The following is a 17134-nucleotide window of genomic DNA, read 5'->3' on the forward strand; positions in this document are numbered from 1 at the left end:
ACATACAACCAAAACTTTAATGGCTTAACACAAAATACAGCAACAACAGACATTAAACTTAAGGTACAACCAAGGCAGAACATAAACGTTGCTTCTGCCAAAACGAGCTTTGCCAGTCTGCCCGAGATCCTGGAGATGCAACTTCCGATTTTCCTCCAACCTTTTCCTGCTTCTTGAGCAAAAGCCCCAAAACGACACGGTGCAGATTTGATCTGCAAGGCTCGAGGGAGTAAAAGTACTGCCGGGCTCCGCGCGGGCCAGCAGTGATACCCGCAAAGCTTCCGCACACTGGTGCGGGCACACCAGCCCCACGAGGTGTCGATACCAACGCCCCAGTCACATAACGAGGCCCGAGGCTGAGCAGCGGGAGCACACAGATGTAGCGTTTACCCGCACAGCCACAGCCCCACGCACCAAGTCCCGTCAGAGCCAGCCAAGACGAGACAGGTCCCCGAGAGACACCACCACCACAGACTCAACCCCCACATGGGGCAAGCTCCCCAGCCCACACAACCCCAACCCCACTGAGGAACCGCGAGCCCCGCCCCGAGGCGGAAGCCGCTCTATGCGCACGCGTGGGAGGGCTGCCAAGCCCCTCCCCTTCCGGCCGGCACGCGACCTTCCTCTCTCCCCCCCCCACCGCTCCCCGCACGGGCGGCACGAGCCGCGGCGCACGCGCACGGCAGTTACCCCGCCCCACGCCCCGCCCCGCCAGGCCACCGTTCACCCGCTCGGCGCGCACGCGCACTCTGAGGCCCCCACCCAGTGCGCGCCGCGCACATGTGCTCTCCAGCGGGCGCATGCGCCCTGCTGCTGCCCCCCCTCCGCTGACGTCGGGGGGCGCCGGGGCCCGCGCGTGTCCCCACCTCCCGGCGCGTGCGTGGTGCGCGCGGCCGGTGCGTGGCGTGCGGCGCGGTGGGGGCGGGTGGGGGCGGGGCGGGTATATATAGCGCGCGGCCGGGGCGGCGGCCTCCCCCTTGTCCCCCGGCCGCCGTCGGAGCTGTGTGCGCAGTGCGTGTGCTCCGGACACCCGGACACGCCGGCCCGGCCCCGCCGCACCATTTATTACTAAAAATATATAAAAAGCCAAAAAAAATCCAAAAATCCTAAAAAATACCTTTAAAAAAAAAACCAACCCTCCTTTCTTTCGCCTCCCGACAACCTTCTGCAACCGGCCGGTTTGATATAAAATAACCCGGTGAAGCGAAGCCCCCGGACCCGGCGCAGCCGAGAGGAGACACCGAGCGAGCCCGACCCCCGCCGAGGCCACAGCAGCCGCCGCCGCCACCTCCGCCAGGCCCGGCACGGAGTGAGCCAGACCCCCCCCGCCCCTTCACCCGCCACCGCCGCGCAGCCGCCTCCCGCAGCCGTTAAGTTTCGAATCCGCCTCCGGCGTGCTCCCCCTGCCCCGTTCCTCGCGCCGCCACTGCCGGCCCCAGCCCTCACGGACCGCCGGGCCGCCGCGGCCTCCTCGCCTCGTCAGCGCCCTCCCCTTGCCCTCCCGCGCCGGGAGACGGCGGCAGGATGAACCCCAGCGCCCCCAGCTACCCTATGGCCTCCCTCTACGTGGGGGACCTGCACCCCGACGTGACGGAGGCCATGCTCTACGAGAAGTTCAGCCCAGCCGGGCCCATCCTCTCCATTCGCGTCTGCAGGGACATGATCACCCGCCGGTCGCTCGGCTACGCCTATGTCAACTTCCAGCAGCCCGCCGACGGTGAGTACTGGGGGGGCCGAGCCGTGGGGCGAGCCGGGGCCCCCGCCGCCGGAGGAGCCATGTTTCTTCCCCGCCCCCACCACGGCTCGGCGCGGTCCCCCACCCTCCTTCCCCACCCCCCTCCCGGGCCGCCGCCGCCCCGCGTCCATTTTGCCATCCCGGCGCTGCCGAAGCGGGCGCTGGCGCGGCCGGGACGGGCAAACTTGCGCCGCGCGGGGGAAGTTTGCGCCGGGGCCGCTGCTGGCTGACACGCGGCCTCGGGCCGCCCGCGCCTCGTGGCGGGGAGGAGATGGGGGGGAGGCGCTTCCGCCGCCGGGAACCGAAAGCCGGGGAAGGGCCCCCGCATGGTGGAGCTGCCCCGGCCGGGCCGAGCCGAGAGGTGGGGTCGGGGGGAGCGAGCGTGTGTGTGTGTGTGTGTGTGTGTACGGGCGGCTTTTACACAGGCGGGCACGGCGCGTCCGTGCGCGGCTGCATGAGGAATCTGGGATGAAGGCTAGCTTGAAGAAAGCATCATAGTCATTAGCTCCTTTTAATAATTACGGAGGAGCTGGGTGTGTGTGCATGATTAAGAAGCCAAAAAGAAGGAAGCAGGACGTACCAGGATGGTTTGGTAGTGCCACAGATGTCCAGTCAAAGCACAGGCCAAAGCGTAACGTGTTAGGACACCATGGCATGTCTGTCACATGTAGGGAGGAGATGAAGTCGCTTGGGCCTCCTTTGCTTGCTCTTCATGTGGCAGGCTGTATGCTGATCCATCTCTCTTTACAGTGAACTCTTTATTAAACTTGCTTTCCACAACGTGTTGCTGGCTCTCTGTATCACTAGAGAAACTTTTCATGTAGTTCTGGTCATGTTTATGCTAAATTGGGCAAACAGGCCTGTTCATTTGAGAGGTGCTTCAATAAAAGAACCAAATGTGACTGATTCTAAGTTTTGTGGAGTACAATTAAAAGGAAGAAAACCCCCAAACAACAGTAAAACCCCTAAGCGACCAGCTAGAACATGTTTGATTTCAAGTACAGTTAAGAACTTTATATTATAATGGTTTTATTTTCAAGGATATAAAAGTGAGATATTTAAATAACAAGCTTTTCAGGCAGTTAGATTAACTGACTTGCAAAATTTGCCTCAGTCTATAGCCATTATCAGATCAGACTTTGGTGTACCAATGATATCTGTATCTAAGTGGTAAAAGTTATTGTCTCATCTTTTAATGGGCAGATATTTCACCTGCTATCAGCTCACTCACTTCAGAAAACTTTCAGTTTATCTAGCCATTGTTTAGGATGAGACAATTTGAATGCTCGTTTTAACATACTTTGCTTTCTTTCGATAAAAACCTGCAGTACAATTTACTCAGAAAAATAAAGGGTTAGCACAGTGTTCTGATAATGTCAAGGCAGAAGTGAAGGTGATTCAAACACTTCTGCTGCTTAGTGATGACAGAATTCTGTAAGGGCAACTTTATCATTGTCATTAGTTGAGCAACCTGTTCAACCCTAGATTTTGTGACTTGCTTTGTAATTTATCAAATATGGGGAAAAAAATGCAGCTTATTCACCTGAGCAGTGCTTGCATTTGGAGTTTGAGAATGTGCCTCTTACAAAAATGCTGTTACTCCAAATGTCATACATATGTTTCAGACCTCAGGAAGTGCACATATTTTATTCTACACTTAGTCCAGTTCAGCTAAAAGCATTTCTCATCTGTATCAAACTTGCAGCTGGCACATATCTGTAAGCATTTGTTTAAAATATACTTAAATGATATTGTGTGATCATACTTTTGCAACATGATTTGATATTCTTGGCAAATACCTAGAAAGCATTTACTGATTTTTTTTTGTTCTTCATAGATCATTCTATCCATTTCCTGAAACCTTGAAGAGGGAGATTGGTGAAATAGCTGGGTTATTCTTACACAGGTTTTATTTTTATTCCAGAGTAGCTGCCTTTTCTTGGTTTAGCCTAATTCTTAGCTATATGTCCAGCTATGCTTATTAAACAGCTAGTAACAAATAGCTGGGGTTTAGAAAAATGTCTTTGAAGGTGTGCTTGACATCACCAGCTGTCTGTAAACTGGGGATCTCAAAGCTCTCCCAAAACCTCATTAGACCTGATGACACATTGGTGAGGTATGCACACATTTCATAATTGTGACTTTTCAGATTTGAGTCACAGTCTGGAGCAAAAACCCAGGCACTCTTGTTTAATCACTAAACTAGAAATATTCTTGAGTAATCTGAAACTGTGCTTCTCCCATCACATTTTTCAAGTGGTTATGTTACCAGAGGTTTCTTATTTTACAGCTGTTGCTGTGCATGTTCAGCACGGTTTAGCATTAAGTGTATATTTCCTATGATTTTCGAAATTTACTGGACCGGCCAGTTGCTCACAACTAAAAAGGGAACTGGTGACTCATTCAGTAAAAGCTCCAGCAGAATCAGCAGAAGTACAGCATGGGGTAGGTGTGTCCACTTGGTAACAAGTTAACTGCTGAATGGAATTGTCTCACCAGCATGCAGCCTTTGCTGGTTGAACTGCAATGAAAGTAAGCCAGTTTTACTAGTTATGAATTTTAATGACTCTGGCTCCTACCTGTTGTCAAATGTATTCCAGTAATGCTTTAAAATCTTTAGTGGAATGATGATGTGGTGTTGGCTAAGCAGGAATCTTTAAACTTCTATTTCTGCTCCACAGCAGAGGTGAGGAGAGCTGTTAAGAGTTTCCATGCTGTCCTTGTCTTTGTGGAGGAATTGCATTGGTCTAAGTGCATGCTTGCTGCTAGTTAAGAGTGACAATGCTTGTGAAGGCTGTGAGGGACCAACTTTGAGTCAGATGTTTAGAAAATGTGTCCAGGAACACACATTTTTGAGGAGTGTTGGGATTATTCTAGAAGCAATTAGCATGAATTAGAAAAGCCTCTTTTCTAGTAAAGGAAGTCCTATTACTGCTTCTGGAAATAATGAACTGTTTGTTGCTGGCACTTTTATAGGTGCTGGCAGTAATAATTCTAATTACTTTCAGGGCAGTAGCAGTGTGTTCAGTGTTTCTACTGCAGGCAACCTGATTATCCACAGTTCTTACTTTTTTGGCCATCTTGTTTGGGTTGGGTTTTTTTCCCCATTTGTAATGTAAAGCCTTCCAATGCTTTTTGTTTCTCGTTATCAGTATGTAGGTTGTCTTTTCCCTCCTGCTTAATTTATGTTAAAGTTTGTGAAACCTTTGTTAACTTATTTTAAAGACTGGCAACATTTAAATTTTTTTTGTGGCTTCAACTTAAATCAGTTGTTGACTTGCTACTGTTGTGTGAATATGATATTATCAACAGATTTTTTTCTACAAATGAATGTTAGATGTTTGTTTTGTTAATTTCTACAGGTGTCTTTCAGAGAATGAGCTTCAAATGCACTTGTAATCTGAAAAAGTGGCAGGAAAGGATGTAAAGCAGGGTGTGCCACCTGAATCAGAGGCTGATGACAGATTTTGTTTTACCATGAAGATAAAAGCAGCACTTCAAGAGCAAAAAGATAAAATAGAGGTTTCCACAATGAGATTGGCTCTTGATCCTTCTAAGAATAGCAATTAATGACATGGTTTTTAAACAAATACTAAACTGATTTCAGTCTTGTTAACATCATGGCTCTGCTATATGCAAATTGCAGTGAAGTGACTTAGGTGTGACTTCAGGTCTTCATTGGGACTTTTTTCAGTGTTCTTCCAGACATACAGGAAGAATGGCAAAAAGGAGTTAATGCAGGAGATTATTGCTTAATAGTTTGTTGACTTAAAACCTTACAGGCATATCTTGTTGCTTTGGAGGGGCATATGAAAACTGAAGAACTCTTGATACTTGTAGAAGTTTACTGAGATCTTAAATTCACGATTTGAAAAGTTAGTTACAGAGTTCTACTGTAAAAACTGCTTAATTGGAGTAACAAACCCTGGTTTACCATTTTGCTGTTTTAATGCTTGCTCCTTCACTGAGCTTGTATGTATTTGATCATAGCTTTTAATATACATATAATTTCAGATTTTGAAAATTGAGCTCTTTGGACTGTCCCTTTCCCAGAAATCCATTACAGATCTGTTTATTTTTTTTTTTTGTCACTAGGGAAGGAGTTGTGTGGAACAGCTGCATGAACCAGGCTTGAACTCCACCTAGCGAAGATATTTTGTCAGTTTAGGGTTATTGGTGATTTAGGAGTTCTTATATTAATGTTTGCAAAAGGCTTCACGTAGGCACCAGCCATACCCCTAAAAGCATTGTTACTGATATGATAACACATCTGTGTGGTGTGGGAGTGGCCAGCTGTTTTTCAGAGATAAATGTTTAAACTTCTTATGGAACAGGTTGTAATTGCCATCACTCAATGCATTTTCTCCTGTTACTGTGCTACTTTTTCATAGTGGAGTCTGATCCTTTGGGCTTACTAGCATTTCTACAGCCTGTTCAGCTGACTTGTGCTCCTTCCTGTCCTGAGTGCAGCTTTTGCTGAGGAGTTTTTGCCAGTTTTTATTTGCTTCAAACAGTGGGTTGTATTTACATTAAAGGGTTTGGGTTTGCATCTAATAGTGGTGCTCAACTTAAAATAGTAAAAGTTTTCTGAAGACTTTTACTTCAAATGCTGTTTGTGTGGTTATTAAGATAAATTTTGTGCATCCTACTAATTTAATGATGTTTTTCCAGCTGAACGAGCTTTGGATACCATGAACTTTGATGTCATTAAGGGCAAACCGGTGCGCATCATGTGGTCTCAGCGTGATCCATCTCTACGCAAAAGTGGTGTAGGAAACATCTTCATAAAAAACTTGGACAAATCAATTGATAACAAAGCTTTGTATGACACATTTTCTGCTTTTGGAAACATCCTGTCTTGTAAGGTGAGTGGCAAATCATTGGTGCGTTTAATGGTTTAACACAAAAAACCTCAAGTTCATGCTGGAAACTTTCCATGGGTTTTACAACAGGTTTTCTCTTTGATAGGTGGTATGTGATGAAAATGGATCCAAGGGTTATGGATTTGTACATTTTGAGACACAAGAAGCTGCAGAAAGAGCTATTGAAAAAATGAATGGTATGCTGCTTAACGACCGTAAAGTGTAAGTACATATATATGTAGTTGGTGATCAACAGACTAAAATTCACTTTACAGCAGATAAATGCTTAAAGCTCACCTAGAGAAGATGGGCTGTTCTGGAAATCTTTAATTCTGAAGAGAATTTATAATTGTAGTGCTAGGAGTACTATGAATTGTATCACTGCCTATTCTAAAGGCAGAATAAGTTCAGAAAAGAGCAGTAACTGACTCTAAAGGAAAAAATTGTGTCTCAATCCAATGCTGTAATGAGGATTTGGGAACTTCTCTGGTTTTCTGATCTGACTGGTATGAGATAAACTACAATCCATCAGGTATTCAGAATAATGCTTCCTTTATAAGAGTGAGTTAGATACATGATCCATTTTTTGGATGAAACTTAAAGCTCTAGAGTTACTTAGTCCTGAATAGTGGTTGGGTTACACTAACGTATTTATATGAATGTCTGTTAATAGGCATATCTAGGGAATAGGAGTAGAAAATAAACCTTACAGAAACAATTTTTTTAAACATCGCTGTTCTATACTAAGGGGGAAGGTATTTGCTACTTGGTTAGTGATATCTAGGCTGGGGGGTAGGGGGATGAATGTGCCTCACAGCTATGCCTGAGGGATCATTATGGTATTTGGCATAGTGGCAAAATAGCTCTGTAAATACTTGGGAGGGTTTGGAAAAAGAAAAACAGAAATCAGCATCAGCTTACCATCATGGATTACTCTTACATGTAGAGATGGATAGATCAAGTCACATACAGGGAGAGCAAACAGTTATTCCTGCTTATTCTGTGCTTGACTGGCATACTGTGGATGTTTTTACTCAAACTCTATCTTTAAATAGAATTTTAACCTTTTTTAAAATAGTAAAAAAAAAAGAAGCATGTAGTTGTAAAAACATATGATCTATGTAAACTTTGGTAAATTACATCACAAGAGCTGATTTTGCCTTGAATTTCTATTCAGGCTAGGCTTTTAGAAGTGAAAGTATTTCACAGTCAAAATCTGCACCACATTGCACTACCATTCTTGCCATCCTTGGTTACTATAGATGGGGCCAAGTTGACAAAGTTTAAGAAAATATTGAGATACTGTGTGCTATTTCATTGGATTTGTCTTATTTGGAACTATTAAGTTGCACAGTACAATAAAATTTGAGCAGAAGTCTGCTACAGTCAGAAATTAGTGGTAGCTGTATAACGTCCGTACTAGAGCAAGTTCATTGGGTTACAGAGTGCTTGGTTCAGTTTCTGGCTTTCTCTGTGTGAACTGACCTTTGCTGTTTGCAGCCAGTTTGCTGTTTACCTGTGCCTATTTAAAAAAACAAACCAGCCCCCAAACAAACAAAAAATCTTGTTTTGGTAGAGGCTGGAAAGGTGTGGAAGGGCTTAGTTAAATATCCTTTGCTTAAAACTGGACCGGTGGATCAGAGAATGGCAACTGCTTTAAGGCTGCCAAGTTTTTAGTATGTCAGAGGCATTATGCTGATATCTAGAATTTCTGTTTAGCCACTTTACCCGCCCATTGTCCAGCTCTTGCTATCAAAGGCTGTTTTGTGAGAGTAAACAATCTTGCCAGTGCCTTGAAAGCATTTTTATGGTAGTAACTGTGATATGCACACTGATGGAGCAAAGGATAGTGAAACTGGTTTTCTGATAAAGTTTTATGGTCAATATTTTATCTAAAGAATTTCATGCATATAATGAACAATGAGACCTATTAAGGTTAAAATGCTGATGCCAGAGGATTAAAGTAAATTTTTGAGATTTAACAGACATGGTTTAATCTTCACTATCCTGTTCTGCAACCAGATTTGTTGGAAGGTTTAAATCCCGCAAGGAACGTGAGGCAGAGCTTGGAGCCAGAGCAAAGGAGTTCACCAATGTTTACATCAAGAATTTTGGAGAAGACATGGATGATGAAAGACTTAAGGAACTCTTTGGCAAGTTTGGTAATGTCTTAAACCTTAAGTTTATATAAACACGAATGAACTTCAGCTCCTATTTTATCAGTACAGTGCTTTATAATACAAGGAATCAGTTGGCTGTAGGTTTTTAATTCAATTTCAGGGTGCAGTAATAGCCACTGCAGAATTTTAAATAACGCAGAATAGTATATATAATCCTGCCATCAGAATTGTTCCCAGTAATCTTAAAATTATGTCTAGAATATGTCTTTGGGATTTAAATTTTTATTTTAAAGTTGCAAATAGAAGTATTTTCTGGTTTAGTATATATTGATGTTATGAATTCACTACAGGTTATATGACAAATGAGTTTGCAACGTTTACAGGAAATTCCACTGTTGAAGGGTCTGTGGTTGGAATGGTAGCAAATTTAGCTGCTAATGTCTTTCACAATTTAGTCTCTGAACTGCAATTTTTTGATGATTTGGAATTGCTGAACTGGAATGGTCTTTCACCAGAATAAATGATGAAGCACATACCTGACAGAAAGGCTTCTTCTTCAGCTTTCAGTATCTATTTCAGAGGATGGAAGCACTAATGCTTTTTAAATGTCATAATTTTGAATGCCAAACCAATTTAATTAATGTAGAGATGAAATTCTGACCCCAGTTAGGTTGAAAACACAGTAGGGGAGAAATTCAGCATGGCAGACTTCCTTCATAAAGGCTGAAGTTCACCATGAGGGCAAATTAGCAATTTTGTATTGATGGGTGCTGTTTGCTAAATAGTGTTATTGCTGCAGGAGTACTTTGTAATACAAGTGAAACAATATTAAGGTATCTAAACAGGACTTTGGAAAGGTGAGAATATACTCTCTAGGAAAAGTCTAAGTATTTCATTCTCTTTTTAGGTCCTGCCCTAAGTGTGAAAGTTATGACTGATGAGAGTGGAAAATCCAAAGGCTTTGGCTTCGTTAGTTTTGAAAGACATGAAGATGCCCAAAAAGTAAGCTGTTGGACTTCATTTTTGGAATTCTGTAGCTGGGACCCAAATAATACGTTTTATTGAGTGATTTGAAATCCTGTGAATTAAGGGTTTTTAATTAGTCAAGAACTCTGCAGAAAAAGCAGATGTCAGCTTCCTAAGTAACTTAGGATAGTTTCTGTCATTAGAATGATCTCTTAGGTGCAAATGTCAGTTGATTTGAGGAGCCTATTAAGTCAAGATACTCTGTGAGACAGCTGGAACTAGTGTAGAAATGTGGAATCTTGAATAATTTAGTAAGTTATTGTAGTTGTTCTTAAAGGTCTTGGTAAGATTTGCACTCCCTCATGCTGGGCAATATATAAGCATAATAAATTACTACATCTCGGCAAAACCCAGGTGAATCATTGGATCCAATTTGGTTGCACAAAACATTTGTGCAAGGCAGAAAGAATTGTGTTTTCAGACTTCAGTACTGCAAAGTCAGCAAGAAAGCTAGTAGTTCTATGAAGCATCTTCAGCACAGCTATAAGTAGTCATAGTGCCCTATGAGATGTTGCTTTTACTGTGAAGAGTAACTTTGAAAGAAGGGTTCTTTTGTTTTGTATGTATGTCTATAACATGCCTGTATGCTGTACAATTTAATCCTTCATCAGCTGTTTGCCTTCATATGTCAGTTGACTGGCAGTAGAGAAAAACTCAGCACAGAATGAATTGGCAGCAGATGAAGTCTGCTTTTCAAAAGGCATTTTGGTGATTTGTCAGTACTGCAAGTGTACAAGCAGGAGATTAGAACAAATCCTTTTTGTCTTGCATCTACGTTGTTCTGTCTTGTATACATTCACTGAAGAATTGTTTCTCTTACAGTAGTCAGAATCACATATTTAATGTTTCAGATAATATAAAATTCGAATATCTTAGTATATATATATTTAATGGCTTTGCTCAGGAAGGTACATAATAAGCTGGTGACTTCTGGTTTTCAATCAATTGAATAAACCTATGCCAGAATTTTTACCTCTTAATAGTTGTAACTCAAAACAATGTAAGGGGGGAAAAGTTTTTTTTTTATACTCTAAGAATTTCCGTAATGAAAGATTAAAAATGAGTTTTTTGAAAAAGCCATATATACCAGCTGTAGCTTAACATACATTATGTGCGTTGATTATCTTTTTTCCCCCATATCAGAATAGTTTTTTGCATCCCTTGTCACTTTAACTGGATGGAAGACCTTCTGAAAGCAATTTCCATTTTACTTTACCAAGAAAGTCTTGGATTATTTTGTTTCAGCTAGTGGTATTTTAAATAGATTGACTCTTTTTCTGGAATACTTACCTAACTTTTTGCACTGGAATTACATAGTTTTTTTTGCATGCCTGAAAAACACTGGAATACAAAGCACTGCTAACTTCTTGTTTATTAATGAAGGCTGTGGATGAGATGAATGGGAAAGAGCTTAATGGGAAACAAATCTATGTTGGCCGGGCTCAGAAAAAGGTGGAAAGACAAACGGAGTTGAAGCGCAAGTTTGAACAGATGAAGCAGGACAGGATCACCAGATACCAGGTTCAGTTTTAATTCTAGAGGACTAATTTTATTCTACAATATTTTTAGATTTACACAGGTCATTTGCTTTCAAAAATAATTTGCCTTTTTTAATTTTTTTATTTTAGGGTGTAAACCTTTATGTGAAAAATCTTGATGATGGGATTGATGATGAGCGTCTTCGAAAAGAATTCTCCCCATTTGGTACAATCACTAGTGCAAAGGTAAAGTTCATAGATTGTGCTTATCCTTTTTCTAAAAATGAGCAGTTCTCATTTTCCATCCCCAAGGAAGAGTGATTTATTTCACTGACAACAGATGTCACCTAGTCATTTATCATTGCTACTATATTCTGTATGTATGTGGACATCTGCTTTCTTGATTATTGTACATCTCAGGTTAAATTGCATATGATCGTCCTTTCTTGAAATAAACTGGGTACTAGTATTAATGTGAGAAAATGACATGTCTTCATTGGAGTAATATGTTTATCATTACTTCGTAGAGATTTTCATCTATTCGGTAAACAGCAATTGGTTAAGCAGTTATATTCCTTTTTATATATCAGTTGAATAAAACCAATTGTGGCTCACTTCTAGTGAGCTGAAGATTGAAACTCATGCAGGTTGAGTAGATATGACATCCTCTTGTTTCAAAACTAAATTTTGTGCTGACAGGTCATGATGGAAGGTGGCCGCAGCAAAGGATTTGGATTTGTATGCTTTTCGTCACCAGAAGAAGCCACCAAAGCTGTCACAGAAATGAATGGTAGAATTGTGGCTACTAAACCATTATATGTAGCTCTAGCCCAGCGTAAAGAAGAGCGTCAGGCTCATCTCACCAACCAGTATATGCAGAGAATGGCAAGCGTAAGGGCAGTACCTAATCCTGTAATTAACCCATACCAACCAGCACCTCCTTCAGGTTACTTCATGGCAGCTATCCCACAGGTACGTGTGGAGATGAGTAACTGAATGTTTTGTTCTGTGGATAAAGTCTGTTTAGATTTAACAGTTAATACAACTATCAGCAGGTGTCCAGAATCTCAGCATTCTAATGTCCTAGCAGAAAGGTGGTGGACTGTTCAGTGTGCCCTTCAAAGCTAACATAGTTACACAATGTTTTTGTTTGACAGACTCAAAACCGTGCTGCATACTACCCTACTAATCAACTTGCTCAACTTGCTAGACCTAGTCCTCGCTGGACTGCTCAGGGTGCCAGACCTCATCGTAAGTCACTTCTTCGCCTCTTTCCAGTGACTGTGGTAAACTCCAAAGCATTTACCTTTGATCTTTTAAATACATTTTCATGGCATTATAGTATCAGTCTTCTTTGTCATGATAGTGGTATAACTTCTGAACTGTTCTTGATGTCCAGTGTTTTAGCATGTAACTTAGTATATTTTTTCTAAAACATAGCATTCCAAAACATGCCTGGTGCTATCCGCCCAGCAGCACCTAGGCCACCATTTAGTGCCATGAGACCAGCTTCTTCACAAGTTCCACGAGTCATGTCAGCACAACGTGTTGGTGAGTTTGATTTATGCAAACTTCAGGTATTAGACTTTTTATTTTGCTCATTCAGAATGATCTCTCAAGAGCATTCATAACTTCAGTATCACAAGTGGTAACACTTCCCTCCTCCATGTCTCTTACTAAATAAGTAAATTAGTAGTTGCTTTAAATATTGTCCCAGCAGACATGCCTGCTGTAGTACCATCTCTTTAGCAAGAAGCATTTCTTCTTTTAGTATGCACTTCAATAATGCTGTGTGACAGCTGCCATTTCTAAGCATTGTTGTGGCAGTTGTAATAGGTTGCATGTAGAAATAGCAAGATGATATGATTTTAGCTCTTATTATTTTGTCATAGATTACTGTGAGCCAGTATCATGTATGCAGAATCTGCACATCACTGAATAAACCAAAATTGATTATAATGGAGTCTTAATTCTCTCAGAATGTATTATGCAGCAGTATTTTTTAGCTATCTACTTCACGAAAGCATCTTTTTTACGGTGACTGTTGACATAAATTGCTCAGGAAATAAAGTGTTCTTTGAGGTTAGAGTGAAATTGAATTAATACTCAACCAGTGTGGTTGTTGTCTCACAGATCTTTCAGTAGCGTGTGGGAAAAGCAATTAATTAGAAAAGTGAATGGAAAGTAACATCCACTAAACTTTGAGGTTTGAACCTTCAGATACAAACAGTGATATGACAGTTGACAAAGCTATTGAGGTGAATCTATAATGCAGTACGTGTATTAGGTGTTCAGTTTGGGCTGATTTGCTGTTTTGTTTTTTAATTTGTACAGCGTAGACTAAGTAGAAAAATGAATTATACACAGAATTATCTTGCTTTTTTCAGCTAATACAGCAACACAAACCATGGGTCCACGTCCTGCAGCAGCAGCTACTGCAGCTACTCCTGCTGTACGCACAGTACCACAGTACAAATATGCTGCAGGTGTTCGTAATCCTCAGCAGCATCTTAACACACAGCCACAGGTGGCCATGCAGCAGGTATGTGACTTCAGGAACTGGTCCACACTTTTGCTGATGCTTTTTGCAAATGAATGTGGTGAGTGGGGGCACTTGTGGTTGAGTTGTCTTTATTATTCTAGAATTGAAGCTCTGCATTATGGCAGCAGAGTTAGAGCCTTGGGGTTTTAAGTATATTTCAAGTTCACCTGGGACAGAATGTGATCCCATGTTGCTTCATATTTTCCAGTTGCTTGCTACCTTAGCCTGAATTCTCTTTGTGCTTGCTCCACAGTGAAGCAGTTGATACTAACCTCTAGTATCACTTGGCTCTAACCAGCAGTATTTGATTAAAGTGCTTATTTGTAATTTCTTCATGTTTCTGACAGTGCAGGCATTGTTTATGTTGACTTGTGAAACACTGGGCATTTTAAGCTGTGCCTAATTACAAACTAGAATTTAATTTTGAAATGGTGTTAAATTAAATTTGCAGCCTGCTGTCCATGTGCAAGGTCAGGAACCCTTGACTGCTTCTATGTTGGCTTCTGCCCCTCCACAAGAACAAAAGCAGATGTTAGGTATGTACACAATATGTTTCTCTATGCCTTGTAGCAGGGTAGTCAAAGTAGTCTTATCGTTGTTAAAATGTGGAATAACTGGTTTTATCAGTAGAACAGGTGTTTGCTTCCCTTTCTCTTAAGTATAGGCTGTGTTTGTCCTATGAGATTGGTCACTCAGATTAACTTTTATCTCTCTAGGTGAACGTCTCTTTCCTCTTATTCAAAGCATGCACCCTACTTTGGCGGGTAAGATCACTGGGATGTTGTTGGAGATTGACAACTCTGAACTCCTCCACATGCTTGAGTCTCCTGAGTCTCTTCGTTCGAAGGTAGGTGGACTGCCTCTCTCTAGTTTTATTAGCAGTTAAGTCTGCACCGACTGAACAGCTGTTTATGCTGGCACAGTAGAGTAGCAGCAATGCAATGGTGGCCCAGGGCAAGAAGTTAGAATATCCTCTTTCAGGGGGTGGCTGCATGCATGAACTGCAGCTGTAATGTTATCCCTTTCTTTTTAATAGTGCAGGCATTGTTTGTATATATTAATTCAAACTGTTTCATTATCTTAAATATGCAGAAATGACTAAGCTTCCCTTTATTAATTTTCCTTCTTAACAGGTTGATGAAGCTGTAGCCGTACTACAAGCCCACCAAGCTAAAGAGGCTGCTCAAAAGGCAGTTAATAATCCCACTGGGGTTCCAAGTGTTTAATAAGTAAGTTTTCTTAGCAGTTTGGTTTTATAGGTTGATTGGGGCAATAGCCCTTAGTCCATGGCCTTCTAAACATCATGCTTCCAGTCTGGATTATTTGCACCTAGAGCAAGTGGCACCTATGGCCACATTTGTTAACAAATATTGTACTAAATCCTCTTGTCCAGTTCTGTAGCTCATGGTTAGTAAATGCTACTGGTATGTCTTGCATATTTAGCTGTTATTAGAGCATTGGTTTTAACAGCGTATTTAGCTGGAATTAGTTCTAGGTACATGTGCAGAAACAAGCAGTTCTGTCAAGTGCTCTATTCATACTGTTGTTCCAGAGGAACTTGTGAAGTAAGCTTAAAATGGTACTGCAACTTTATTTTTCCTTAGAAATAAAGTACCTTATTCACAGTATAATTTGTATACATTTGCCAAAATCTAAAAGTATACAGTAATTAAAACCTCATATTGTCTTGATTTCACATTTTGGTGAATTTAACTTTGATGTCAATTAAAATTCTGATGCTCTTTACTGCCTCCTGTGGGGTTAGTGTCTTAATTTGCATGACAGGAAAAGGGGAAATGTTGTGGAGTTAAAGATAATACAGGAGTCTACTTTTTATTCAGTCCAGTTAGCTTCTGCCTATGGATTTACTTTCCATATTTATAGCCATCAATTGAAGATGCCTGCTTTAATATTTGATCACTTTAAATTGCCCTTTTTTTTCTTGGTCTTCTTATTTCTGCAACTTTCATTTTGGAGACAGAATTTGAGTTATGCTTTTCCCACACTTCTTGCTTTCTTCATGACATTTTCACACTGCTTTGAGACAAATATTGTATATGCTCATGATGTTTTAGTAGCTGGAAATGACACTGCTGGTACAGTTATTTGCTGAGCCTTAGTATGTTGGTGTTAAGAGTAGAGTTACTTTGTCAGGTTACTTACAGTAACAAGTTAATTGTGTGTAGCTATTGTGTGAGGCTGTGTGATGGTATCAGTCACTTTGATGTGATTGATACTGCGAAACCCCAAAGTACTGTCAGGCTTAGAGCTGCAGAAGGCATGTCAGGAAACATAAGGTGCTGCTTTAATTTACAGCCTAACAATATTTTTTTGTTTTCAGAAAGATCCGGGACTACAATCTAGAACTTCGCTTCACTGAAGAAAAAAAAATCTAAACATGGAAAAACTATTAAATATTGAGAAAAACATTGCAAAATATAAAATAACTAAAAAAAGGAAAGGAAACTTTGAAGCTTATGTACAGAGCAACGCCAGGGCTGGCAAAACAAGTGCTAGTCCTAGATTACTTATTGATTTAAAATAAAAAAAAATAGTAAAATAAAAAATACAAATTAATGTTTTATAAACCCGGGGGAAAAGAATTTTCAGCACAGTACAAAAATTTAAAGCATTCCTTTCTTTAATTTTGTAATTCTTTACTGTGGAAAAGCTCAGAATATCACCACTGTTTTAGTTGACAGTGAGAATTGATAGCTGAGCAAAGAAACGTAATTTGGATTATAAAATTCTTGGTTTAATAAAAATTCCTTAAACACTGACTGACTTGTGCCAGTTTCTTTTGTACAATGTACTTCTCATAAGGTGTCTGTTCAGGGTGCCAAGTTAGAATCTCACTCTGTAGTGTGTTTCTAGAACTAAGCTTACATTTAGCCATCTGTTACTGATAATGTAAACTTAGGCATTAAAACAAATGAAAAGCTAGATCCATATCTGGCTTAATAGCATGATATATGAGCTCTTGTCATTGTCAAATTTGAAATACCCTACTTTTTGATTATTGGTAGGAAGTGTAAAAGGCCTTTGTTGGAGTTGCATGACACACTGACACATGATCCCATTTGGCCACATGTGCATGGTGCAGGTTTGGGTGGAAGGAACAGTCTGCTTAGGTCTCTGGCCGTGTCTTTAGCTGGCCAGTGAACCGCAAGGTGGAGGCACAGCCACATACGGATATAGGTGAAGGAGCAAGGACTGGCTGCAATAGGCAGTGTTGTGAAATAGCAGTATTGTGAGCATAAGAACACACAGTGTTCCTAGAACAGAAAAGGTGAGGCTTCCAGGTGGCAATGTATTGGGAACTGAATGCATAGTAACAAAAATACTGTTACTATATGCAGTAAATTCCTCTG

The 17134-nt window shown here is 41.2% G+C and overlaps 1 protein-coding gene across 2 annotated transcripts; it reads left to right on the forward strand.

The window, feature by feature from the left end:
- The first annotated feature begins 928 nt into the window (after positions 1-928).
- On the forward strand, positions 929-16543 carry PABPC1 (poly(A) binding protein cytoplasmic 1). Of its 2 annotated transcripts, none has more exons than XM_034066675.1 (15): positions 929-1717; positions 6407-6600; positions 6704-6819; positions 8620-8759; positions 9625-9719; positions 11127-11264; positions 11372-11467; positions 11921-12193; positions 12379-12472; positions 12662-12772; positions 13609-13763; positions 14215-14299; positions 14480-14610; positions 14897-14992; positions 16109-16543. In XM_034066675.1, the coding sequence occupies exons 1-14, from the start codon at positions 1525-1527 to the stop codon at positions 14987-14989; spliced, it is 1914 nt and encodes a 637-aa protein (XP_033922566.1). In that variant the 5' UTR covers positions 929-1524; the 3' UTR covers positions 14990-14992; positions 16109-16543. The 2 variants fall into 2 exon arrangements, with proteins under 2 accessions (XP_033922566.1, XP_033922559.1); XM_034066668.1 differs by having other exon boundaries at positions 982-1717; positions 16105-16543.
- Positions 16544-17134: the final 591 nt, after the last annotated feature.

This window comes from Melopsittacus undulatus, chromosome 1 (genome assembly GCF_012275295.1).
Source record: "Melopsittacus undulatus isolate bMelUnd1 chromosome 1, bMelUnd1.mat.Z, whole genome shotgun sequence".
Lineage (NCBI taxonomy): Eukaryota > Metazoa > Chordata > Aves > Psittaciformes > Psittaculidae > Melopsittacus > Melopsittacus undulatus.

Coding starts and splice junctions, on each gene's coding strand:
- PABPC1 (XM_034066675.1), top strand. CDS start 1,525: ATGAACCCCAGCGCCCCCAGCTACCCTATGGCCTCCCTCTACGTGGGG. Junction 12,194..12,378: donor TCATGGCAGCTATCCCACAG/GTACGTGTGGAG, acceptor TTTGTTTGACAG/ACTCAAAACCGTGCTGCATA. Junction 14,611..14,896: donor CTGAGTCTCTTCGTTCGAAG/GTAGGTGGACTG, acceptor CCTTCTTAACAG/GTTGATGAAGCTGTAGCCGT.